The sequence below is a fragment of the Equus asinus genome, chromosome 1 (genome assembly GCF_041296235.1).
Source record: "Equus asinus isolate D_3611 breed Donkey chromosome 1, EquAss-T2T_v2, whole genome shotgun sequence".
Lineage (NCBI taxonomy): Eukaryota > Metazoa > Chordata > Mammalia > Perissodactyla > Equidae > Equus > Equus asinus.
The window spans coordinates 37,331,241-37,358,593 of NC_091790.1; the positions used below are offsets into that span (position 1 = coordinate 37,331,241).

The window sequence follows — 27,353 nt, forward strand, 5'->3', positions numbered from 1 at the left end:
CGTGAAACAAACACCTGGAGGGGAAAACCTACATTCTCAACTCCTTCCTGGCTCTTTACTAACAAATCTTCTGCAACAATGACTCCAACTACCAGAACACAGGCCCCAAAAAATTAACTTCACAGTTTTAGCTTTGCTACATTTCAATTTTGTTCAAGATTTAAAAAGCTGTCCAGGAACATGGAAGGATTAAAAAAAACACAAGATTTACCATTCTACACTGAAAATTGTACTGCAAGGTCTCTTTAGGCTCAACACTAGCATAGTTTCTGTTTACACACAAAATTTCAGTCACTGGTGTCATCAATTAATTATCATGTTCAATCTAATTTTTATTGTTTACTAGCTATTTCCTTCCTGCAAAGATGAATGCTAAACAATTAAAACCAGTCTGTCTAGAGAATTGGAACAAGTCATTCTATTGGTTTAATCTGCATAAAGTCATTTAACAAAATAAGAATAAAAACAGTCCTGCAGTCCCACACTGGAGTGGAAAATACAGATGCATAACTTGATGGTTACAACATGACATGCAGGTGGTCCTGCTGAGACAGACGGCAGGAATACAATCCCATAAAACCCTACGCCTTCCAGGGATGGTGGCATAGTCTAAGATTTCTTGTTTTTAACATTCACACTACTAAATTAATACAGGGTGTATTAAGCATTCTGATAAACAGGACGATGATTCATTCACATGTCTTCCACAGCAGCATATGAACTTTAGAAATGTGAGGTCTCCTGTAATCGGGTTTCTCAGGGAACGTCTTAGTCAAGGTCTTTGGTATTTTGGAGGGTAGATTCGTTTTTCAACAATTCATTCTTCAACAGGTTTTTTCCCTTTTCTGGATGTGCAATGTACACGCCTTCATAAAGGGTTTACTCTGACAGCTCAATACCCTGAATGCGAGGATCACAGGAAACCTCCAACTTTCAACTACCCAGCGCTAGGTTCTCTCACACGCAAAGCCTCCGGCCGCAAGCTAAGAGCCGGCAAAAGGAGATGGAGGCATCGTTGCTGCGAACGTAGGATGGTGGTTAGCATAACGCGATCAGCATCGTCGTTGGACCACGTGTGGGCCAAACCAGTTTGTTAGAAGTTGCTTGGAATTCTTATCTCCATTTTCATACCATTGTTTCTGTGAGTCTGAGTTTGTTTTTTTTAATGCTTTCGAACTTAGCAACTATCTACGAAATTGTGAAACGGCACCAAGTCACAAGCATTCCTTTTTTCTAGGAATATACAAATGAGATGGTGGTTGTGTTAAACTGAAACATCTATTTTTTTTTTCTGCGACTTTTTAATCTTTCTACAGTTTCTAATTTCCATCTTTGTAACACTTAAAGACCTCTACCTGGTCAGGGGCAGCACTTTTTTTGTCTTGCTTTATCATATAATTCACAACTTCCTTCAGGAACAAAAAAAAGGGCATTTCTTTCTTTCTTTCTTTTTTTTTTTTTGAGGAAGATTAGCCCTGAGCTAACATCTGCTGCCAATCGTCCTCTTTTTGCTGAGGAAGACTGGCCCTAAGCTAACATCTGTACCCATTTTCCTCTACTTTATATGTAGGACGCCTACCACAGCATGGCTTGTCAAGCAGTGCCATGTCCACACCCGGGATCCGAACCAGTGAAGCCCAGGCTGCTGAAGCAGAGTGTGCACACTTAACCGCTGTGCCATCGGGCAGGCCCTGAGCATTTCTGACAAAACGTTTCTGATACACTTTAATGAAATTAAGATCTATTATTCCAGTGAACTTCTTCCCTGTCACTCTACCCTTCCTCCTCCAGCATCACCACTCATACCACGTGATCCTCAGGAACTGAGGGTAACCATCTTGGTCCCATCCTTTTAACCAGTCTAACAATAATTATTTAACCATTCTCTTGTTCTGTTCAATGTCCCAAAGATCTTCTATACAACGAAAGCCAGGCGTAGAAATGTACAAAGACTGATGCATGAGAATGTCACCATTTTGCAACCCCCAGTGTGATTCGGGCGAGGATCATCGTGGATGCAACACATTGGCAACAGAATAGTTGGCATCGAACGATCATATACCCCACAGAGGAAAGTACAGCTCTAACGAAGGGATGTGGTGGGTGCCCTTAATCAAATCAGCAAACTCAGCATCCCCTATAACGGGGCAACCAGGACTTTCTAGGACTCCTGGTGTGATGTGACAGTAAGTACTCAGTATCAGGTAGGCATAGTCTTGCTAAAAATGTTCAGCCTGATCTAATCATAGAAAAACAAATCTGACAAATCCACTATGCAAGAAACTGGCCTGGGCTTTCCATAAAAATAAATCCTGTGAAAAACAAAAAGGCAGGAGAAGTATTCTAGTTTGAGACTAAAAGAAACGTAACTGAATGCAATTCGGGGACCTTGATTAAAAATGTAAATGTAAAAGACACTTAAGAAATGAAAAGGGAAGTTTGAATACGGACTATATATTAGATATCATTAAATTAATGTTAAATTTCTCAAGTGTCATAATGGCGCTGTGGTTAAGCGGAATAGGAATTTATTCTTAGGAGACAGTACTAAACTCCGCAGAAGTGAAGTATTTTGATGTCTCAGAGTTCAGTTAAGAACAAAAGCTTACAAGAAAGAAGGAACACATATCTGGGGAAGCGTCTGTGACTGGTGCATCTTATAGAAGAAACCGCTTCTGTGTATTTGGTGAGAAACATATTTAACAGAACTTCTCGCCACCATCATTTGTGCCTGCCATGGGAACATTTTATTATTCGAGCAACTCCCCCATCTAGAAACAGTACTTCTTATCTAAGTCAGGACTGTAAGAACCATTTTTTCAGAAGCCAGAAAATCATGTGCTTTAATTGCACATGACATGTCGCAGAATCTTCACTTGGACTCATCATGGTGTCTGTCATACACACGTTCATTTCAGAAGACATCTTTAGTTTTTAGCTTTACCTGGGCGTATAGAAAGAATACCAGAAATTTAGTTCACTAAAGACAAGGTGGATCAATACCATTAGCCATCAAAGAAATGCAAATCAAAACCACGATGAAATACCTCTTCACCCCTACTAGGATGATGATATAGTCATGTGCCGCATAAGGACATTTTGGTCAACGATGGACCATATCTATGATGATAGTCTCATAGCATTAGTACCACATAGCCTAGGTGTGTAGTAGGACCATGCAGCGTTGTATAAATACACTCTATGATGTTCACACAACGACGAAATTGCCTAACGATGCTTTCTCAAAACATCCCATTGTCAAGCGATGCATGACTTTAATCAAAAAGGCAGATTAACAAGTACTGGGGAGGATGTGGCAAAACCAGAACTCTTACACTGATGATGGGAAAGTAAAATGGTACAGCTGCTTTGGAAAACCACCTGCTAGTTCCTCAAAAGGTTAAACAGAGTTAACACGTAACCCAGCAATCCTGCTGGTTGGTAAATACCCAAGAGAAATGAAAACCTATGTCCACATAAAAACTTGTACACTAATGTTCATAGCAGCATTATTCATAATAGCCAAAAAGCGGAAACAACCCAAACATCCACCAACTGATGCAAGAATAAATAAAACGTGGGGTATATCCATATAATACATTATTATTCGGCAATAAAAGAAATGAAGTACTGATATGTGCTACGACATGGATGAACCTTGTAAACATCACATTAAGTGAAAAAAGTCAGACACAAAAGGCTGCATGCCATGCAATTCCATTTATATGAAATGTCCAGAATAGGCAGATCTTTAGAGACAGAAAGTAGATTAGTGGTTAGCAGGGACTGGGGGGAGAGGGAAAATGGGAGGTGACTGTTAATGGATATAGGGTTGCTTTGGGGGGATTCAAAATGTATAATAGATTATCATGATGATTAAACAACTCTGTGAATGTACTAAAATCCACTGAATTGTACACTTTAAATGGTATGTTAATTATATCTTAATAAAGCTGTTATTTAAAAGACCTAGAACAATTAATACTCTTCCAGCTATTGAGACTAGGAAATAGCTCAAGGGAAAGTCACCCATCAATAACTTCCTGGTGGAAATACATCTGGCTCTAGTGTTCATTTCCGATTAATTACAAACAAGATCTACAGTGCTTCTTGAGCAACAATAAAATGTCGTGACAAATCAGATTTAAATGGTATTGACTCCTGAAGTAAACAAAATACACCCTTTGATTATGAAAACCCTCCCCAGATGCCTTGGCAAATTCTTGATAGAAATAATCTCCTTTTCTACTAAATTTGGAGGGGAAGACTGAATAGCATGACAGGTCTAAAAAGTTATCGAGAGAAATTCTTCACTAAATTAAAAAAATTTAGGAAGGATTTAGGACATGAAACTTAAAAAATCTTAAAACTCAGATGACATTTTGGGATTATCATCCACTCTAGAATGGGCAGGGCACGGTTACTGATAAGCCACAACTCCTTTTAGAAAGACAGCTAAATCTAAGGAGAGCCATTCATATGTCTGCAGAAATCTTTTATGAAAAAGATTTCACCTAAGATTCAACATCTTTCATCTTGACCATGAGATTGAGTCATCAGACATTAAATGTTTCCCATACCTGGTACTAGGGAGCTTCCTTCCAACATTCTTAACACAGAATTCATATTACACTAAACTTTGATATGCCTCAAATTTTAATTCTTTCCATAATACTAAAGCAAAGTTTTAGGGGCCAGCCCCGTGGCACAGCAGTTAAGTGCACACGTTCCACTTCGGTGGCCCAGGGTTCGCTGGTTCAGATCCCGGGTGCAGACATGGCACTGCTTGGCAAGCCATGATGTGGCAGGCATCCCACATATAAAGTAGAGGAAGATGGGCATGGATGTTAGCTCAGGGCCAGTCTTCCTCAGCAAAGAGAGGAGGATTGGCAGATGTTAGCTCAGGGCTAATCTTCCTCAAGAAAAAAAAAAAGTTTTGCAAGTTGATCAAATACACTGAAAATTATAAACCCAAGTCTGTGTCAATATTGACAGATTCAACCTAAACTTAGATATAGATAGCTGCCAAAGTTTTATTTTTGTTTTAAATACACATATTTCAGAACATGTTCCATTGTTTTAACAATGGTGACTTGCTTGGTCCCATGAGGGTTCCTGGGTGAAAGCTTAGTAGGAAATCAAAGGATAAAATGGGGTCTTTCAGGGCTGGCATCTGTCAGGCAGGAAGGTGATGCCCAACAAGTGTGTGTGGGAATCAGAACTGGGGCAGGCTACAAAATCACTTGGCTCTCTCCATCAGCAACGCCTAAAGAGAAAGGTTCGGAGGGCCCGAAGCACGGATGTCTCCCTATTGGACACGGAAAAAACTGGGAGCCTGGAGACCCTGCTTTGAACCATCTCAGCTACCACTAAAAGGAAACTGCATCCTACGCTTTCCATGGAGCCTTTCTTTTCCACTGTAATTTCCCGTCATTATCCCTGTTACTTTAAGCCTATGAAAAACCTCATTAATTAACAGCGATAGCTTGCCAACCTGTGAGAACAGCTACGGTGTCTTTTTACAGTTGCATTCTAGAAATTTAATAAAACTTGATAACAGAGATCAAAAATGGTATACAGGGGCTGGCCCAGTGGTGTAGTGGTTAAGTTCATGCACTCTGCTTTGGCGGCGTGGAGTTCCCGGAACTACACACCACTCATCAAGCCACGCTGTGGTGGTGTCCCATATACCAAATAGAGGAAGACTGGCACAGATGTTAGCTCAGCGACAATCTTCCTCAAGTAAAAAAAGGGAGATTGGCAACAGATATTAGCTCAGGGCCAATCTTCCTCATACACACACACACACACAAAATGGTATGTGATGACTACAGACACAAAATCTGGTCCTTTGTTCTATAAATCTATAACTCACCTTGCAAAATTTGTGATAGGAAATGGGGTTGGCGCTATGAAGACCACCCTATTCCAAATAACTCTACTCCAAACCCCACATTCTCTGTCCTCCAGGATTTGGCATTTTGTGGACTCTGTTATGACAATTAAAATACCCAGCTTTTTGGGGCCAACCATGGTGCAGCGGTTAAGTGCACACGTTCCGATTGAGTGGCCCAGGGTTTACCGGTTTGGATCCCACGTGTGGACATGGCACCACTTGGCAAGCCATGCTGTGGCAGGCATCCCACGTATATAAAGTAGAGGAAGATGGGCACGGATGTTAGCTCAGGGCCAGTCTTCCTCAAAAAAAAAAAAAAAAAATACCCAGCTTTTTACTTCCCTCCTGCTTTTAACCCAGATCCTCTTTTATCCTCAATTCTGTCCCATATTGATCTATCTGCTGCTTCTTCCATAATCCTAAAAATGGAAAATGTTAAAGAAAGTTTTGAAAAGTTGAAATGATCTAAGACACTGTCATTCTAACACCTCTTCATTTTCATGTACTCCTTTTAAATTTAGCCACATACATACAATTTTTATAGAATGGCTGTTGTGGAGTACAGTTCTGCATATTTCCCCCATTTTGAAACCATAAACATATCCCCAAGCTGTTACAAATTCTTCTCATGTGTCCTTTAAATGACAAGGACCAGGTGTATGTACCACACGTAATTCACTTAACTGAGCTTTTTTTTAACGATTGGCACCTGAGCTAACATCTGTTGCCCATTTTCTGGTTTTGTTTTTTCTTCTTCTCCCCAAAGCCCCCCAGCACATAGTTGTCTATTCTAGTTCTACGTCTTTCTGGTTGTGGCACGCGGGACGCCACCTCAGCGTGGCTTGATGGGCAGTGCTAGGTCCACGCCCAGGATCCAAACCGGTGAAGCCCTGGGCCCCCGAAGCAGAGCCCAAGAACTTAACCACTCGGCCATGGGGCCGGCCCCTTAGCTAATCTTTCACTATCTTAAGACAATGATAAACACTTGTAATAAACATTTTATGGAATATAGTTTTCCTTCCCTTGTATTATTTATCTGTTGAATTTCCAGAACTAGGAGCAACAGAACAAAGAATGAGAACATGCATATGGTTCAATGCATTGCCAAATTGCTTTATATTTGATTTTTGTTAAGCACAGGAATTTATGCATTTCAACGGGATGTTTATCTTCCGTCTCCTTAGATGCAGTCTTCTCTCCCTCTCCTCCAGAGATCCAGGGCCTCCCTCTGTCGTCTACTGCGTGCCTCCAGTCTGTCTGCTCTGGCGCACTGAGAGCTAAACCCCTCTTTATCCCAAAACACTGTCACCATCCCTAAGTTTGGAAAAAAAGACCAATCCATCATTCACTTTCTATTCTAACTTTTCAATCATTTGTCACTTTGAATGTCTGCCTTCACTTCTTATGCAAGTTCATAAAATATTAACTCAGTCAAGGCCAAGAAGTGTTTTATACCAGGCAAATTTTCCTAGAATTATCAGTCAATTACGTTTATTCAACCGTACATTTGACCAGCCTAGATTTAAGGAGAGTTGCTGAATTGCTCAATTTTGTCAAATCTCTGGTGAAATCCCGAATCATCATTAGTATATTCTAAAAAATCTTATAGTACGGGAAACTGAATAACAAAAAAGACTAGGAAAAGAAGAAAAAACAAAAAGGAAAATTAAATAAATTTGATTATTGGGTTTATTTTTAGTGACCAAGCTGACTCTTAGTGATCACCAATTTCTCCTCACCTATCTGCTGAGCAATCCATTCTAGGCCAGGAAAGATGTTATAATCACCATTAACTGTGGTTCCTTCTGATGCAAAAGACTGTTGGAGGATGGATAAGGAGAAAGAACAGCTTTTACATATGTATGTATGTTAGATTTTTTAATAAGCCTTATTATTCTTGAACCCGTTAAAACTTTTTTTTTTGCTGAGGAAGATTAGCCCTGAGCCAACGTCAGTTGCCAATCTTTTTCCACTTTATATGTGGGTCACTGCCACAGCGTGGCTGACAACTGGTGTAGGTCCACGCCTGGGATCTGAACCCCAAACCTTGGCTGCCAAAGTGGAGTGCACCAAACTTTACCACTAAGCCACGGGGCCAGGCTCTATTCTTGAATTTTAAAAACCTGAATTTAAACGAAGTGTTCCTTTCTTCCAGAAGGTTAATATATTCAGGTTCATTTTCTTCTGCTATATTTTTTCAAGTTCATTTTCTTCTGCTATATTTTAAATCTACTGGATTGAAGTTGGTTGAGCGAACTGATTTAATGGGTCATGAAATCCCTGCAGTGACTATTTAAAGTTCAAATAGCAACAGGAGCCCTTTTCTATACTTCTGATTTTCAAAACTTTTTAGAAAGAGCCAGCTGGATTCCTATGAAGGAAAAGTTTTAAGCAGCCATAAGAACCTAAGTCAGATCAGTTAACAAATATCACCTGCCCTCAGTTATTCAATGGTGACATTTTTCAGCTAAGAATATTTTGGGGGGCTGGCCCCGTGGCCGAGTGGTTAAGTTCGTGCGCTCCACTGCAGGCGGCCCAGTGTTTCGACGGTTCGAATCCTGGGCGCGGACATGGCACTGCTCGTCGGACCACGCTGAGGCAGCGTCCCACATGCCACAACTAGAGGAACCCACAACGAAGAATACACAACTATGTACCGGGGGGCTTTGGGGAGAAAAAGGAAAAAATAAAATCTTTAAAAAAAAAAAAAAAAAAAGAATATTTTGGGAGTTGGCCCCGTGGCCTAGTGGTTTAAGTTCAGCGCACTCCGCTTCAGTGGCCTAGATTCCATTCCTGGGTGTGGACCTACACCACTCATTTCTGGCCATGCTGTGGTGGCAACCTACATGCAGAGTGGAGGAGGACTGGCACAGATGTTAGCTCTGGGTGAATCTTTCTCAGCAAAAAAAAAAAAAAAAAAAAAATTTTGATTACTAAAAACCAGTGAACCATACACTTTAAATAGGTGAACTGTATGTTAGGTGAATTTTATCTCAATAAAACTGTTGCAACAAAGAAAAGAATGCTTTAATTTACATGTATAAATTTAACTTTGTCCTTAAAACATAAGCTTTTAGACAAATTCTATTTCCCCAGATTTAAGCTTCAGTCTATATCATCCTCTGCAAATGAGATTTTTGAAGCTAAAGTCATTATTTAACCAGAAATATTACATATATGTTTATATTACCTAAAACTGTATCTTTAACATGCATTTGGGTATCATGCTACTTTGATGCAGAATTTACTAGAAAGGAACCATTTATGACTTTTCATTAAATATTGATCTTATTCTTTTCTGATGTTAACAAGGAAAACTAATCAATTACTTTAAATATATAACATTTTAGAGCTAATAGGCTTTTGTCTGTTGTCCTCAAGGCGTGTCAGCAATTCATTCAAGGCCCCTTTCAGGGCCACACCCTGCTCCAGCTGACATCTTGGCACACACAGACTGCCGGGCCATCCTCCAAGCTCCTGGTCTCCATTCCCTGCCTTTCTTTCGTTCAATCCCTTCCGTACACCACTCGCTTTTCTCACAGAACAGTCCTTCTCCCGATCCCAAACTGGAGTCTGCACTGACAGGGGAAGAAAACAAAAGGCAGAGATTTGAAGTGGGTGGGCTCAGCTTCAAGAAGCAAGAGACAGGGGCCGGCCCCATGGCTGAGTGGTTAAGTTCGTGCGCTCCACTTTGGCGGCCCAGGATTTCACTGGTTCGGATCCTGGGCACAGACATGGCACCGCTCATCAGGCCATGCTGAGGCGGTGTCCCACATGCCACAACTAGAAGGATCTACAACTAGAATACACAACTATGAACTGGGGGGCTTTGGGGAGAAGAAAAAAAAGGAAGCTTTGGGGCCGGCCCGGTGGCACAGTGGTTAAGTGCGCACGTTCTGGCTCTCGGCGGCCTGGGGTTCCCCAGTTTGGATCCCGGAGACGGACATGGCACTGCTTGGCACGCCATGCTGTAGTAGGCGTCCCACATATAAAGCAGAGGAAGATGGGCATGGATGTGAGCTCAGGGCCAGTCTTCCTCAGCAAAAAGAGGAGGATTGGCAGCAGTTAGCTCAGGGCTAATCATCCTCAAAAAAGGGAAGCTTGGCAATAGATGTTAGCTCAGGTGCCAATCTTTAAAAAAAAAAAAAAAAACCACAATGAAATAAACATGTCCCAGGGAAAGAGATGGACAGTTTCGGACTCAACATCCATAGATGTAATGGTAGCCAGGGCAGTGGACCAAGATGTCTTCAGAGAGCTCGTGGAGTAAAATGAAGAAACAGCAACAGGAGGAATTGACTGTTTGTTGAATGGATGCCTCAATGACCAGTTTTGCAGGAATATAACTAAGAGAGTTGTGAGTTAGAGAAAGCCCAAAGCTACTAGCTCAGGAAGTAGGTAGTAATTCTAGTTCAAAAAGCAGTAATTCGCCGGCCATTAAGTATTAATTCGCCTGCCAGATTCTCAGAGAATCACCCCGTGAGTCAAAAAGAAAATTTAAGTTTAAGAGAAGAAAGGACTCTGAAAAAGTCACATGAACACATTTTTTCACATATAAGTCTAAAAGGCTGACAATTTCAGCTAATAAACCATCTTTTATATACAAGCAAAGAAAATGGGCTTAAACTCTGAAGTATACTTAAACTCTGCCCAAGGTGGTGGAAAATTGACTTCAGTTATGTAAACGCTTCTTGGAGGCCACGCTACCCTACACTACATGGAAAAGCATTTAAAAGTAAACAAAGGCCATGAAAAGAGCTTCACTTTGTCACCACACTCACTCACTGAATGGAAGAATATATAGAAGATGAAAAGAAAACACCCAACAAACCATTGGTTTTTGTCTTCTCTCCTAACCCTCAAGAGACAGTTGGGGAATGAAGGATAAGGAGGCAAAAGAGGGAAGTCGAGTGGGATATATACACCGGCAGGCAGAGGGCCTCTCAGACCACAGGCTTCCTTCCACTTTCTGTCTCTATCTATAAAGCCATCATGTGCAGAGAAAAATGGCCAGAAGCAGGAAGACCAATTTGAAGATGGATGCTGCATATATTACACTGGATAATTAAAACTGGAGAATGAGGAGAAGATCTGAGGAAGCAGAAGTAGGACCAACAGAACTTCACAATGGGCTGGATGTTGGTGAGTGAAAAGAAGAGCAAGAGAAAGACGGTGATACCATTCTGCAAGATGGGGAAGATACCAGAAGAGAGTTCTCTTTACTGGGAGAGGAGGTCAGCAAAGGGGACAGAAGAAACGCCGTTCTTGAGGTAAACTTGTCCAACACATAGATACGTGGGACTGAAACTTGGTGGCTATAACCGATTGTTAAAACCCTGAGAGAGGGCCAGCCCCAGCGGCCTGGCGGTTAAGTTTGGCATGCTCTACTTTGGCTGCCAGGGTTCAGTTCCTGGGCATGGACCTACACCACTCATCTGTCAGTGGCCATGCTGTGGTGGTGGCTCACATACCAAAAGAGGGAGATTGGCAGCAGATGTTAGCTCAGGGCCAATTTTCCTCAGCAAATAAATAAATAAATAAAATACAACCCCAGGAAGAGGACAAAATCCTCCAAGGACAGTGCCTCCATCTGGGCTGGCCAATCAGCTGGGGGATGATCCGAAGGGAGGAAATGTGTTTAAATGGAATGGGGGGACCAGCCCCAAGGCCCAAGTGGTTCAAGTTCCACACACTCTACTTCGGTGGCCCCAGGTTCACGGGTTCAGATCCTGGGAGCGGATGTACTCCACTCACCAGCCAGGCTGTGGCCACATCTCATACACAAAATAGAGGAAGACTGGCACAGATGTTAGCTCAGGGCTAATCTTCGTCAAGCAAAATTTAAAAAGAGGAAGACCGTCAATGGATGTTAGCTCAGGGTGAATCTTCCTCATGAGAAATAAAATAAAATGCAATGGAATGGGGTTCAACAGGGTAAAGCAGGATGGATGAACTAGGTCGTCAGGAGGGCAGAGCAGGGAGGGAGAAGACGGTCACCGTATGGGCCTGGCAGTCAGTGACACCCAAATTAAAGAGAAAAATGAGCGATACTGATTGTTATTTAGGTCTCCAACGGCCTCCACACCCAGAGAACTCTGATCATGGCCTGGCATCAGCTGTCTCCAGGCTATGATAGGGTGGAAGAGTGGGGACACGATCTGAATAACTAGCTGGCCAATAAAGACGAATCGTTTGCCGTTTACTTGATATCTTGCCATTCCTTGCTACCTTAGCAGATATTGTAATACATCCTGAAATCCTAGAAAGGCAGAGAGCATCAGGATCTTAGGAGCTGTCTAGTATTCCAGATCTTGACAGTATAAGAGACATCTTCTCGGCATCATAGCCAAGGCCCATGTCACATTGCAGTGGTACCCACCTGACCCAGACAAACAGGGGAAACCTCGAAATTGAACTCAAGAGCTGGTGAATCAAAAGCTCCACTTCCTAGTTAAATTTTCACTTTGTTGACTCTTTTCTTTTTTTTTTTTTTGAGGAAGATTAGCCCTGAGCAAACATCTGCCACCAATCGTCCTCTGTTTTGCTGAGGAAGACTGGCCCTGAGCTAACATCCGTGCCCATGTTCCTCCACTTTACATGTGGGACGCCTACCACAGCACAGCTTGCCAAGCGGTGCCATGTCTGCACCCGGGATCTGAACTGGCGAACCCTGGGCCGCCGAAGTAGAGCGTGCAAACTTTAACCGCTGCACCACCGGGCCGGCCCCGACTCCTTTTTTAAAATGATCCCAGACCTCATAGAAGCTATCAGCTCTTGGTCAGATAGGAAAAGGCAAGTCCAAGTGCCCAAAAAACGGCCTGGTGCCGAACAGGTCCACAAATGCAACAAACTTCAGTGAACGACAGTCACTGGGAGAAGAGATTCTGTTTTTTGTATTTCTCCATGCACCTGATCATTAAGGTTTATGCATTTATTAGTTTCCTCTCTCCAGATTCCAGCCTTGTAATCACCACAGAAGCGCTCAGTCAAACAAGTGTGTTAGGAGCCCTCAGACGTGGGCAGAGCACACAAACTGGCAGACCCCGTCTCTCATTCACATCAAGTTACAGCTTTGTGTGAGAATAAACACACGAAGTGACACTGAAGCAAAGGGCCAGTAAGTGGATATATTAAACTTATTTATATATAAGCTAATTTTTAAAATAAACAGTTTTAGTAAATATTTATTATGGAGGAGTCAGTATTTTATGCCTAAATTGACTTGTTCCTGCTTATATGGCCTAAAGCAATCTTACAAGAATAGCCCCTACATTAATTTTTAGGTTTCACAAACCAGTAACTTTCTTAAAAATTTAGCTTAGTTACAATCCCAGAATACAGTTATTTGCTTTGATTTGCTTTGATCAGACTCAAGGAAAAAATATATCAGTGTCTTTCTCAACTTATCCGAGGCCGAAAGAAGCCAGCTGGTCAGCTCATACCAAAGGAATCATAAGCTTTGGGGATTTTTCCTTCTTCATGACCATAAAAAGCAACAAACGGGTGACATTTCCTTTACTCCTCTTTGCCAGAGGAAGAATTTGCAACTCCATTCAAGAAGGCTCTGTTTTGACCTCCCGTGATCTTTGTTCAAGTTCACAAACGGTTACAATACCTCCAGTATTCACGGCAGGAGCTGGAAAGGGTTTGAAGAACACAATAATTTACAGCATTTAACTCCACAGTAGTCCAATTGTCTCTGGCCCCAGAAAATACAGTTAAGAGAAAGTTTAAAGGAATAATGTGGCTTGCACTGGGATGTTTAGCTCTAAGCACAATTAATTAAGTGCCACAGAAACTGAGTCTATAGGATTATTAGATTCAATGCAGACTGAAAATAAAAATCAAATCTGATGCGATTATCTGGATTATCTGAACAGTGAAATTAATCCAAAGTGTACTCAAATCCCAAAATTTTTAATTTTCTACTCCTTTCTCAACTTTCTACTTCTTTCTCTCTCAACTCCCAAAAATGTATCAGCAAATCTTGGGGCCCGCCCTGTGGCACAGCGGTAAGCTCAGCACACTATGCTTTGGCGGCCTAGGTTCGCAGGTTCAGATCCCAGGCGTGGACCTACACTACTGTCAGCCATGCTGTGGCAGTGACCCACATAGCAAGTGGAAGAAGATTGGCACAGAAGTTAGCTCAGGGCTAATCTTCCTCAAGAAAAGAAAAACTGTAACCCAAATTTCCTAGACTATTTTCCACTCAGTTGTTTTCCCAACATGAGGTTCTATCTTGCCTCATCATTTTATTATTTTTATATTTTTATTATTTTATTATTTTCTTGCCTCCTTCTCTGAAGCATCTCCATTCTTCAACACTTGACCATAAATTCCATTTTCTCTGTCCTAGCTCAGGCCGCTATGACAAATTACCACAGACCGTGTGGCTTAGACAACAAACACTTATTTCTCACAGTTTTGGAGGCTGGACGTCCAAGATCACGGTGTGGGACGATCTGGCTCCCGGTCTGGAGAGTCTCTTCCTGCTTTGCAGAGGGCTGTCTCTCCTTGCACCCTCATTCAGCCGAAAGCAAGAAAAGGAAGCGGGCTGTCTCATGTCTCTTCTTCTAAGGGCACTGATCCCATAGTGAGGGCTCCCTCTCCACGACCTAATCACCTCCCAAAGGCTCTATCTCCTAACACCATCACATTAGGGTTTAGAGTTCCAACATATGAATGTGGGGGGGGACACACAAACATTCAGTCTGCAGCATCCTCCACATCCCCTCTCCTGGTACCCCAGTGTGTATATGCTCTCTCCTGCCTTTGGGACTTGTCATGTTTGTGCCTCTTGCCCAGCACTCAGCTACAATTCAAGGCAAATATGGTTTCCCGGATCTTGCGAAGTCCACTACAGACGGTGGGCACTGCGGTCAGACATAGTTATGGGGACTCAGCTGGCCCACTGTGGCGCTTCACGCTGGCAGCAAAGAAAGACCCCCAGCTGATTTAACAAGACCTCCCCAATTTTCCTTTTCTTCCTAAATATACTTACACATCGTCTATTTTCATTTGCCATTTAGTCTTTACATAATTTTTTTCCAAGATCATGCAATTAAGAAAAAACACATCAATCACCTCCATGATTTTTTAGTCACGAATCTATAGGCCTAACTTTTTATTTTTGGTATTGGGAGCGCAAGCACACGTGGCCAAGCTGCTACTTTTAGTCCAGGCTTCCTAGAAAGGGAGAAGTTAATTTAGCCATCTAATTTGCCTAAGACTAAAGCACCTTGGGTAAGAAATAAGCAGGAATCCAAGGACCCTAGAGACTGCTTGAGAAACTTTCCCTGACAAATGTACTCTCTAAACCATGACCTACTTCCCTGAATACTCCAGCATTCTTCGAATTCCTCCCTGTCATGGAAGACTGTTTATCGGGCACAGTTCCAGGCGGGACTTGAACTCTCCCGTCACTGGTGCAATTCCAGATAACAGTGTAGGTCCCTCTTTGGTCACCACAGAATCTCCATATAGGACAAAAACATTTGGGGCATTCAAAAGACCTTAGTGTGTCTTTCATTAGTATCAAACGAATAACCAATCTTCATTTTAATCAAAGCGGAACAAATTTTCTGTACTGTAAACAAAAGACAGATCTAAAACTTTCATCAAATTGAGTTTTAAGTAAACTTAAACTCTCGAAGGTGGGCTGACCCGGCGGTATAGTGGTTAAGTTTATGCGCTCTGCTTCAGCAGCCCAGGGTTCAGATCCCGGGCACAGACTGACACACCATCAGCCATGCTGTGACGGCATCCCACACACAAAAGAGAGGAAGACGGGCACAGATGTTAGCTCAGGGACAATCTTCCTCAGGCAAAAAGAGGAAGACTGGCAACAGATGTCAGCTCAGGGCCAATCTTCCTCACAAAAGAAAACCACAAAAACCTCTTGAAGGTTTTACAAAGAAAAACTCAGATATGAAATGAAATCAACTGGGGTTTTGCCCCCATTACTGTCAACTATTTTTTGTTTAAATTTTATATACTAGCTTTTGTCCCAATTAAAGAAAAGATCTCAATCAGGACTGATTTAGTAAATTTTAGCCGTGACGTGTTCCACTGCTTTTCAATAACTTACTTCATATAAAATGAAGCAGAACAAGCATAAAAATTTCCATTCAAATATTTGGATTAACATAAAGGAGTCAAGAACTCATGTCTAAATATTGGTTTTCTGAAATAATTGAGAAAAATTCATCATAGAGAGGCTGGCTAATTCTAAGCATTTGCCTCTGGATTCTAATCCTATCCCCACCCCTAACCCCACCCCCAGCCCCAGTTGGTACTGCAGTGTATATCAATCATAAATTCAAAGCAGATCGACCACATCTAAGGTTGAACTTTGCATGGCATTCAATGTGACTGGTGTGGAATAAGCCTTTTTACATATAGAGCCAAGTGGAGGATAATTTCAAACAAAAGTTTCTTAAGAGGCATGCGACAAGAGTTTGGTAATTTAGTGAAAAATTATCCCCCAGAACTGAAAATGTACAAAAAGGTTAAGACCTCCATAATACATGAACAATCTTGTTTTCTGCATCACAACAATATGTATTTACAAGGAAAACTATCAAGGATGCATTGAAGCATGACAAATAAGGATGGTCAATACAGAAAATTGATCATCGCACCAGACAAAACCCAGAGCCTGGAACGGCTCAATTCAGTAAGAAATCATACGCTCAGACAGGAAGAAAAATAGCAAACCATAAATCGTCCTCTGAACAACACACCAAAGGGCAGACACTGGAGATGGAAAAAATGACAAAGAAGAAATATCTTCTTTAAAAGTAAGGATAAACATTCCTCAGGCTACCTAGTGTCTTTGCCTACAAATGGAGGGAATACAAGTCAACCACCAGGCTCTTTGATTTGTAGGTGGCCCCAGATGCTCAGGGGTGGAACAGTCTCGGTGGCAAGATGAAGCGGTGATCCAACAGCTGTTCAGTCCAGCGGCATCTATTTCATCCAGTCTTCTCTTCTAATAATACTCACTTTTGGTTCCACCTTTCCCATAGCGGCCACCACCAGTTCCTTCCACGTTATCATCTCTCATCCTGGGCCATTGGCTGTTCCTCCCAGGGCCACCCCTCGGCAAGCCTAGATTGCCCAAATGCTCCTGGTCTCCGCTCTGAAACAGACCACTCTTAGAGAAGTGGTACTGATCACGTGGATGCCCTCTGTCATTCCCTACAGAGTCTGCCGCAAACCCCTTCCTTACTTTCGACGTCCCAAGCTGTTCCCATCATGTGACATTCTCCCTTCTAAAGACACTTTCCATTTAAATCCTTGTTTGGCATGGTGGGTCACACAGCAATAGGCAACTGAAACAGACGTCATGGGAAGATGTTTTTGTCTGACTACTGAAGAAAGTGAGTTATTTAGAATTCCAAGTCTTGAAATCTCAGTCATATATATATATATTTTTAAAGATTTTATTTTTCCTTTTTCTCCCCCAAAGACCCGCAGTACACAGTTGTATATTTTTAGTTGTGGGTCCTAACAGTTGTGGCATGTGGGACGCTGCCTCAGCATGGCCCAATGAGTGGTGCCATGTCCGCACCCAGGATTCGAACTAGTGAAACCCTGGGCCGCCGAAGCGGAGCCCGCGAACTTCACCACTCAGACCGGACCAGCTCAAAATCTCGGTCATTTTTGACTGCCCCTATGCCCATACCCTGCGCCCAGTCCCACTGCCCCCTGCTAACATCTGATACATCATCACAGCGTGGAAACGTCTGCCGACACAGCCTCCCCAAGTCACCCCTTCCAGTCTCACTTCGCCCCACTCTCCTATAGATGTCGTCTCTGCCGTGTAGGAGACAGTCTCCCAGGAGTCCATCATCCACTCATGGGGCGTTTCTGCATCTTTGTTCTTCATCAGAAGCCTTCACTGGCTCTCTGTTGCCTGTACTGCTCCTAAAATGACTGGCCATGACCCTATTCACCATCCTCTTTCCATATTTCCTTCCAAACCTTCAGCTCCCCAATATGCCCTGCACTTTCTGGTCTCCCAGCCAAGAGCCTTTTATCCGCCTGCAACACTTTCTTTCTACAGGACTTATCTGGACAATTCAGTGAGCAGATATATACCAACTAATGACAATTCTTTTTTTTCTTTTGAGGAAGACTAGCCCGGAGCTAATATCTGCTGCCAATCCTCCTCTTTTTTTGCTGAGGAAGATTGGCCCTGAGCTCACATCCATGCCCATATTCCTCTACTTAATATGTGGGACACCTACCACAGCATGGCTTGCCACATGGTGCCATGTCGGCACCTGGGATCCGAACCAGCGAACCCCAGGCCACTGAAAGCAGAACATGCACACTTAACCACTGTGCCACTGGCCCGGCCCTGGCAATTCTTCTACTGTCCATCCAACTTATTTGAATGATTGTTACTGAATACTTCCTCTAGGGGAACCCCAGCCCCACACCTAGATGATGAGGTGCTCAAGAATAACACTGTGTGTTCTTATTTCTTAATCTCCCAAAGCATCTACACCAGTGTCTTCCACACGGTAAGTGGTTAGGAAATACCTGACTATCTTTAATGCATAATGTTATTACACACCAGGAAAACAAGCTAAGTTTAGAAGATAACATCTGCTCCCCATTTGTTAACATTTCGGTAAACTCACCACAACCACGAGACCAGGGCAACACCTGAGATGTAGGATAGAGAAGTATTTTAAACCATGGGCTTGCTCTCATAATGGACGCTCCCTTAATGCTTTTAATTTACTATACAAAACACAGCAGGAAATTTTTTAAAGTAAAAAGAAATCAATCTAGGGCTGGCTGGTGGTGCAGCGGTTAAGTGCACACGTTCTGCTTCAGCGGCCTGGGGTTTGCCGGTTCGAATCCCAGGTGCAGACATGGCACCACTTGGCACGCCATGCTGTGGTTGGTGTCCCACATATAAAGCAGAGGAAGATGTGCATGCATGTTAGCTCAGGGCCAGTCTTCCTCAGGAGAAAAAGAAAAAAGGAGAAGGATTGGCAGATGTTAGCTCAGGGCTAGTCTTCCTCCAAAAAAAAAAGAGAAAGAAATGTTCATGGAGTCAAGATGGAACAGTAAAGATGTGGTGGGGAAAGCCAGACCCCTATTCTGATTTTCAACGACTTGGCTGGGTTTTAAGCTTTCTTCACAGATTTATGGACCAGCCAATTGCCATAATTTGAGCCCTCAGCCACTGTCTTACCTTCCTAAAACAAGGGAAGTTTTAAATTGATAAATGAGGAAAGAGGTTTAAGAGGCAATCTGTTGGAAACAGAAAACATAACATAAATAACGCCTCCTTCCTCAGAAAGGATAAGGGCACTGGATTCAACACCTATTGACCCCGAAATAGCACGTTCTATTTCGAAGGCCTCTACTGGCAGCACACTTGTTTTCGATACAGTAGAACAAAGGAATGAAATTATGTAGGAGAAATATTTCCCTTTATTTTCCCCTCAAGACGTGTGGAGGGGAATACTTACTGTTCCAGCATCATCTGAAACCCTATCTCCCACCCACACAAGCTCCAACCCCAGTCAGCCTGGGCTCTCCATCGGCTCCTACACCCCACAGCCCTTCCTCAAGCCGATGGTGGCTACAGCGGCAAATCAGAATACCTGATGAGCATGAGACTGCGGACTCTCAGACCCTTCCATGCCCAGGATGCTGAGTCAGTGCATCTAGGATGGGACCCGGGGGGCCTTTAAAAAGCTCCCACAGTGACTGAATTGTACAGCCACGTTCCAGAGCCCGGGCGAAATTTAATCTCTCAATACTCCGCAATTTGCAATGTCTGCATATAATAAGCAGACCAGCCAATGAGTCGTCGTAATCTCCCTTTCTTAAATTTTGGCTTATCTCATTTTCAAATCAAACATAACATTGACATTTTACTAAAACTGGGATTAAGGTGAGGCAGAACGAAACTCCTGGGTCCTCCCCTCACCCCACCTTTTTTAAACATCAGAGAAACGGTGGGGAGGACGACCACCTTTGACCTTGAAGGAACTCTTGTATGAAGAGAAGCCTACCGGCGTCTGGAAGACCCTGTCATTGCCCGTGCTTTGAGTTTTTCTGGGAAAACACACTGATTCCAGTTAACAGAGCCAGACTGTCGTTTGCTGTGAGAATGAGAAGGAGCCCAGGGGAGGGCCTGCAGCCGACTGCTCCCCCAGGAAAGGATTCCTGCTGCCCCCAATCCCTGAGTCCAACATTTCAGGGATCAGAGGAATGAAGAAATTTCTGGCAACCAGATGATTCTAGATTGTCCCCAGAGGAGAAATTTTAAAATTGATAGCTCAAGAAGTAGGTCATTGTCCAAGCAAATAAAATGAAAGACAGTTTACTAATTTGGGAAGGAAAATGAGTAAACAAGAGCAGTCCTTCAGCCACCATTTTACTCTTAAACTTGCCTTTTCCCTATTTTAAGTAATTCCTGGGTAAAAAAAGAAAAAAAGTCTTTACAAATTAATTAATAGTAAAATAAACCAGAGCGTTTAATGCTCTGAGAGTCAGTGCAGTTCACGATCAGGCGGAGCACAGAAGATAAAGCATATACATACACTATACATGACAAGGCGCTCAACTTCGCAATTAAAAATGTGTCAAGGAATTTGAGGTGCCAACTGAGGTGCAGATTGGCAAATATCAGAAAATCTGATAGCCAGTGAGGCAAAGGCATCGGGAAGCCAGTGCTGACCTCCACAGAGCAGGGAGGCAAAGTGGCAGAATCTCTCTGGAAGGTCATTTTGGCAAGAACTATCAAAATTCTAAATGCATATAAATCCTGTGATCCAACAATTCCCCTTGCAGAAATCAATCCTAGAGATGCACTTGCACACATACAAAGAGATCTGTGCTAGAGTATTCCCTGCATCAATTTATTACAGCAAAACTCTAGGACTTTTAAAACATCAATGCACAGGACTGGTAACATCATTATGGTACTTCAACCCGTAAAGGAGAAGTTTACATAGCCACTAATTATAAGCCATTCTTACTAATAATAAGAATGGGGGTAGATCTTCATGTCCTGATATGAAAAGACATCCAACATCTAAAGTAACAGAATGTAAGGGATATGATCTTATTTGTTCAAAGGAAAACCTGGGGCTATTCTCATCTATGTCCTTGCACATACAAAAAGTTTGTGAAAGAACATTCGAGAAACCAACACTGATTTCAAACTATTGTTAACAGTGAATACTTGGAGGGTGAGAGGAATAAAAGACTTTCACTTTCACCATACTCCACAAATGAAGGTTCTCAAAGTTGACCGTCTTAGAAAAACAAACAAGAAATGCATCCTGTTATGCAATCACTTTAAATAAAAATCCTTTAATAAGAGTAAACAAGTGCTTTTGATCATCTTACAAGGCCTGTATGATTCGAGAATGATGATGTCAGATCTACAGTCAGTTTTAAATAAGTAAACTCAAGTACTCACAAGAAACACAAAGACTGAAATTATTACAGGTTATTAATATCTTCACCCCAATCTTTTTTTAATTAACATTTTTTTCCATTTATCTGTTTATTTTCAGATGGACATCATAATATATTTCGAGCGGCTGTCTCCGTGGCCGAGTGGTTAAGTTCGTGCGCTCCACTGCGCCACCCAGGGTTCGGATCCTGGGCTCAGACATGGCGCCACTCGTCAGGCCACCTTGAGGTGGCATCCCACATCCCACAACTAGAAGGACCTGCAACTAAGATATACAACTGTGTACAGTGGGGTTTGGGGAGATAAAGCAGAGAAAAAAAAAAGACTGACAACAACTGTTAGCCCAGGTGCCAATCTTCCAAAAAAAAAAAAAAATCTCAAATTCTGTGTAGATTGCATCATGTGACAACATGGATGGACCTCGAGGGTATTATGCTCAGTGAAATAAGTCAGAGGGAGAAAGTCAAATACCATATGATCTCACTCATAAGTAGAAGATAAAAACAACGACAAACACATAGCAATGAAGAGTGGATTGGTGGTCACCCCAATCCTTTTCTTAGATGTACTAACGAGTAGAGAACAAAAGGATGGTCATAGGTATAAAACCTTACCCTTATATTCTCTAATAAGGTGCTGATTTGCCGGAAAATGATCCCAAATCGAAATAGACAAGTCAAATAATTATAATTATAGATTTGACAGAATTTTTTAAAAGAATTTATTGAAAATAAGCTTACACATTTATAAAATATAGTGCTACTTCCAAGCCCAGCTTTTTTCCTATTTTCCCACTGTATTATTTTAAAATGAAACCCTCTAAACTGTAATTTTTTGAGGTTACAAGAGAACTAAGAATTGGGTTCAAGGATATTTAGTTTTGTTTTCTTCATAAGCTAAAAGTCCTGATAGATTTTTCTCAGCACGCAGACTGCTGTAAATTCTAATTTCTCCCTTTATGAATGACTACGGCATGCAGAATGACAGGGGCCAAGGATGAGCGCCATTTAGCGTGATTTTCCTTTCACTAGTATTCTATCACACTGAGTATGTGCTAAAACTGATGAAGAAAAAGAAAAAAAATTCCTAGGACCTTGTAAAACAAAACATTTTATTTCCATTTTATTAATTATCCTATAAGATACCAAACGAGAATAATCTTTATAACATCACTTTACAGTCATCAAGGCAGAGATCTGTCGATGCAAAATGAATTCAAAGAGGATGACATTTGGGGCCTGTTCTTCACAGAGGGAAGTATTTCAACTGGAAATTTCCACTCATCTCATACATCTAAGAGCCTAAAAGGCTATTAATGGATTAAAAGGGAGGCCCTGCCATCCTCACAGGCTATCATTATCCTAAATGACCATCCTCACACCCACTTCTCCAATTTCTGGACTGTATTCTCATCAGAAAACAGCGTCTCTTCTAATCTGGGGGAAATGCATAGGAATACAGGTAGCCACGCACAAAAACACCATTCTATTAACAAACACAGAATTCTCTACTAATCTTCTTAAACTTTGGTCCTTTTAGTGTAAAACTGGTGACATAATCACATTACAGGCATCTTCATTCTCCATTCCCGTTGTGGAAACAGAGGGCAAGTGGGAGAAAGCATCCTACTTTAGGGTGGGAGAGGAATTATGAAATGCAGCTGGCCAACTCAGTTGTCTGTTTTCATGCACGAAAGGTAAAAACATCCTTAACTCTACTAACAAGACAATGGATTCTTCTAGTTGAGTACATCTTGATGTTTGGCTGATTCTCAGCTCTTGTAACCAAATGGAACCAGAGCTGAAGGACTGTCAAGAGTCCCCATCTCCCCAGCTACCAGGTGCATTGTCTCTCAAATCATCGACTGAGCAGGAAAGACAGAAAGGCTAATTCAGAGCGTTATGATTGTCCAGATGGTCTAGAGCTTGGCTCCAGAAATCAAGATTTGCCAAAAACACATTAGTAAATGTGTCATTGGTCACCCCACCCTTGACTGCTACCTGAATGAAAATACTCTTTTGGAGATAAATTTCTGAAACACAGTTGATGGATAATGAGGCTTCATTCACCATCTGTGTTCAGGCAAGCTAATCTTCCTACCCCTGCAGTAAGCAAAATGGCCAAGTCTCAAAAAGTACACCTGGAAAATTCCTGATCGAGCCATTCCCCGCCCCAGAAGTAACACATAGAGACTGACTGGAAGATAAGACTCCTTCCATTTTATTGAACTACATCACAGATAAAACCGGGACTTTTGCCTCAGTGCATCTAAATGTTAAGCTTGAGTACTCAAATCTGTATAACTTTCCATTTGACCTGATAGGGCTGAAAATTCAATTAGTGTAATGTCTTTTGAGGTGCAGGCACTTACTCATTGAGTAACTGGTAACTAAAATTAGCAGAAAAAAGGAAAAGTAAACTGAGTTGCTAAGAGGCAGCACGCATATGATGTAAATATCATTTAGATGGAAAAAAATCTGCTAAGAGCCTTGAATTAATAATCAGCATTCTGGGGGTGGGGGAGATGTATTAGTCTAAACCTCCCAAATGTCCACAAATGCAATCAAGAAAGCTTAAGATGTAATTCATAACTAATTCAATGTATAAAGTGGTCTCACTTGAGCCATTCGTATTTGTCTGAGACTAAAGGCAACTCAGAATTGCAATGCCAACAAGCCATTCTATTTCTAAAGAAATAGAAACCAAGGTCCCCAAATCTGAGGGTTTTTCTGCCAAAATATTGCCTTGGTCTTTGGTGAAAAGCGGATGTGGTCATAATGAAAATATTCACTTTGGTTAATAACCCAACAGAATGACTTGACTTAGTCACTATCTGATACATGAGACAGACCGTGATGATGAGAAGGTCAAAGGATAAACTGTAGAAAAAGCAGATGAGCCAAGGTGTTCCCCAGCTTGACATCCTCCAATCACAATCCAGGAGTCAGCAGCACCCTCCATGCCAGGTAGCATGTCACATGGAGATGCCTCACATGGGGGAACATCTGTTATGAGCAAAACCAGATATGGTCCTTGGCCTTGTGCTGCGCTTAGAACAGCCAAGATAACACTTATTAGTCAACTCACTAAACCCACAAATGTGGGAACTGCTGAGAAGGGCCCGTGGTACCATGGGAGCCTAGAACGGCAGATGTGATTATTCAGAGGTTAGGAACTGGGGCTTAACAGGGAGAGGAGGGGAGGCAAGAGCTGTGTGCTGAGTCATTCTTCATTAAGGAGTCCTTTTGAGAAGTCTTAGGTCTTCAAAACCTGAGTAATAAATTTTGCTAGTGGAAATGAAAAACTACACATTTTCCAAGGATACACGTAAGTGTATTGATTTATCTCCAAATTGATAACTGGGCAGTATGCCAAAAAGTTCAGCGATATTCTGGATGTCATTTAAGTAATTTTTTAAAGGAGGTCGTCTGGCTATTTCAAGATGGTGGTGACCAAGAAAGAGGGAGAAAGATAAGGTTATGGAAGAAGGATGAAGAGAAGACAATGGAAGGAATATTTTCTAAATGAACAAACTCAAGTTTCTTGGGAAGGGAATAAGTACCATATTTCAGTGTGAACTGTTAAGAAAACTTGAAGGACTAGTAAAAGCCAAGGGAAAAAATGTCCCCTGATTGCAAGCTTTAGCAATTACACCTTAAAATTTCTTCCATTACTGGGCTCTAAATGCTGTTTATGCAGCCATTTTGACGGTAGTGGGCATCAATCAGTGATGTGCAGTTAAATATTAAAATGTGACTTAGACCTCAAAAGGATGGTACATTCCTTAGGCCCAAGGTTTGGGCATCTCTTAGAAAATCTGGGTATTCCAAGCACGGTTAGTACTTGTTAGTATCTATAGCTCTAGGGACCATGGGTATTACTAGTTGTAAGTCAAAGACTGGAGGTGATCTAGTTACTAAGAGCAGTCTCTTGGCCCAAACTAGACTAGGACAGCTAATGAGGTCAAGGCAATGAGACTAGTTCTGTGAAATTTACCTGGACTTCAGCCTTTTTTTTTTTTTCACACTGTAAACACCTACGCCTCCTGAGACAACTCTTAAAGGTCCTCAACTATACTGTATCCTCAAATTCGACACATGGGTTTTTTTCTTAAATATTAAGCGTGGTTGTCCACATCCTCCTATAAGGATATCACAAAACGGGTTAGGGGAAGCCTTGCTAATGAACACACGCGCTGGAAAATAGATCTAAAATACAGCGATGGGAACAAGTCCCAATCTTGGCGCCTGTAGTGGCCAAGAACAAATATTTCAGCCTTGAAGACTAAGACCATAAAATGCAAAATTTCTAAGAGGTTCAGACTGCCTCCACAGACCGGCGTACTGCAGGGAACGCTTGCTTACGCCTCTGACCGCATCCTCGGAGAACTTCTAACTACTGCTCCAGTATTTGTTTATCCAACTGAGTCCACAGGCAATGCACGGAGCCAAAAGGAGGACGCTGCCTTTTTGCTAAACCTGTCATTCCCTTTGGAAGTGCAGCGTCTGCCCAGGTTTTCTTTGGCTCCGAGCGAGCTACACCCCAGGTTTTCTCTGCATCAAGAAAGCAGTGTCTGCTGGAGCCGCTGCCGCAGGAGGACAGGGTACCAAATCCGGGTTGCTCCAGCCACAGCTAGTACCAAAGGCGGTACGCGGCGGGAACCCATGGGTGGCCCGTTCGCCAGGCTGCAACACGGGTCATGGCCCAACAGCTGACTTTCCGCATCCGGGAGAGAGGGGGGGCTGGGGGCTCGACACGCTCCGCCCGTGGTCAATTCTCCACGGACTCCCCCAGGCAGCCCATCCGTCTCGGGCTGGGTGGTTCCCACCGGAAGAGTGTGGAAAAAAGGCTCCGTGAGCGGCGGGCAGGACGCGGATTTTATTACTGCGGATGGCGCAGTCGCCTCCCCTGGAGACCCACGACAAAGATGCGAGCCCCCGCCGCGCGCGCTGTGGCTGCTCTAGTCCCGCCCCGGCGCAAAAGACCCTGAAAAGCCCAGAAAGAGGAGTTGGTGCTCCCGAGTTGGCAGATGGGCTGGATGGGTGGGAAGTTGTCGCAGGCAGGAATCGGAGAGACCACCAGCCTCCCCACCCCCGCCTCCCCGGGGCAGGTGGCCCGGCGCGCCCGTACCTTGCTGGCGGGGTCCGGGGCGGCGAGGGCCGGGTCCCCCGAGGCGCCGGGCGCCGCCTCCGCCGCGGGGCTGCCGCTGCTGGGCTCGGGCTCGGCCGGCGTCGCGCTCCCCGCCTCCGGCTGCTCCGGGCTCCGCTGCTCGGTGGAGCTCCCGGCGCCCATGGCTTCTCCGCGGTTCTCCCGCGCCCGGCAACCCGGTTACGCCTTCCCCAGCCGCAGGGACGCGGGCAAGAGCAGAAGCCGCGAGGTCCCAAGAGCGCCCTCCTCTCGCGTCCTCCTCCGAACGCGCCCAGGCTGCGAATGAAGGAGACGCGCTCGCGGCAAACTCCTTAAAAGAAAAAAAAAAAAGCCACCTCTTTGCCGCCTCCTCCTCCTCCCCCTTGTTTTTCCCTTGCTTCATCACATGAGCACAGCCCCAGACACGCCTTGCAGCAGCATCTCCCCCCAGGCTGCTGGGACCCGAGGCGCAGTCAAAGCCTCGAGCCAGGGTCCCGGCCAGCAGCCCACCCCGACCCCAAGGCACCAACCGACCATAAACCGCCACTAGGGCTGGGGGGCGACCCGGGGCTGCCGAAGGTGAGGGTAGGGCCGAAAGCCCCCCGGGAGATTGGCTTAGCTGGGGTTTATTAAATGAGTGCTAACCCAAGGCAGGGCTTCTGCCGCAGCTGACTTGCAACTTGCCCAGAAGCGAACCCAAATCACCATTTGCTTTCCTTTACATTGTGTTTGCCTCCGAAGAACCTTCGTTCCTGCCTCCTGCTCGTTAGCAGGAGACAGCGCTCCTTGGCTGGTCCGGAGTCTGACCATATTAGGACACCTCACGTGGCAGGAGCAGGGAACCGAGAGGTTAATGCAGTCAGGCCACAGATGAGG

General features: G+C 43.3%; 1 protein-coding gene across 1 annotated transcript in view; it reads right to left on the reverse strand.

The window, feature by feature from the left end:
• The window catches only part of AKAP12 (A-kinase anchoring protein 12), an 86,592-nt gene extending 59,797 nt beyond the window's left edge, over positions 1–26,795 (reverse strand). The window contains exon 1 of the mRNA XM_070490267.1: positions 26,481–26,795. Within this exon, the coding sequence (XP_070346368.1) occupies positions 26,481–26,642 (162 nt within the window). The 5' untranslated portion in view covers positions 26,643–26,795. The remainder of the gene's footprint in view (positions 1–26,480) is intronic.
• Positions 26,796–27,353: the final 558 nt, after the last annotated feature.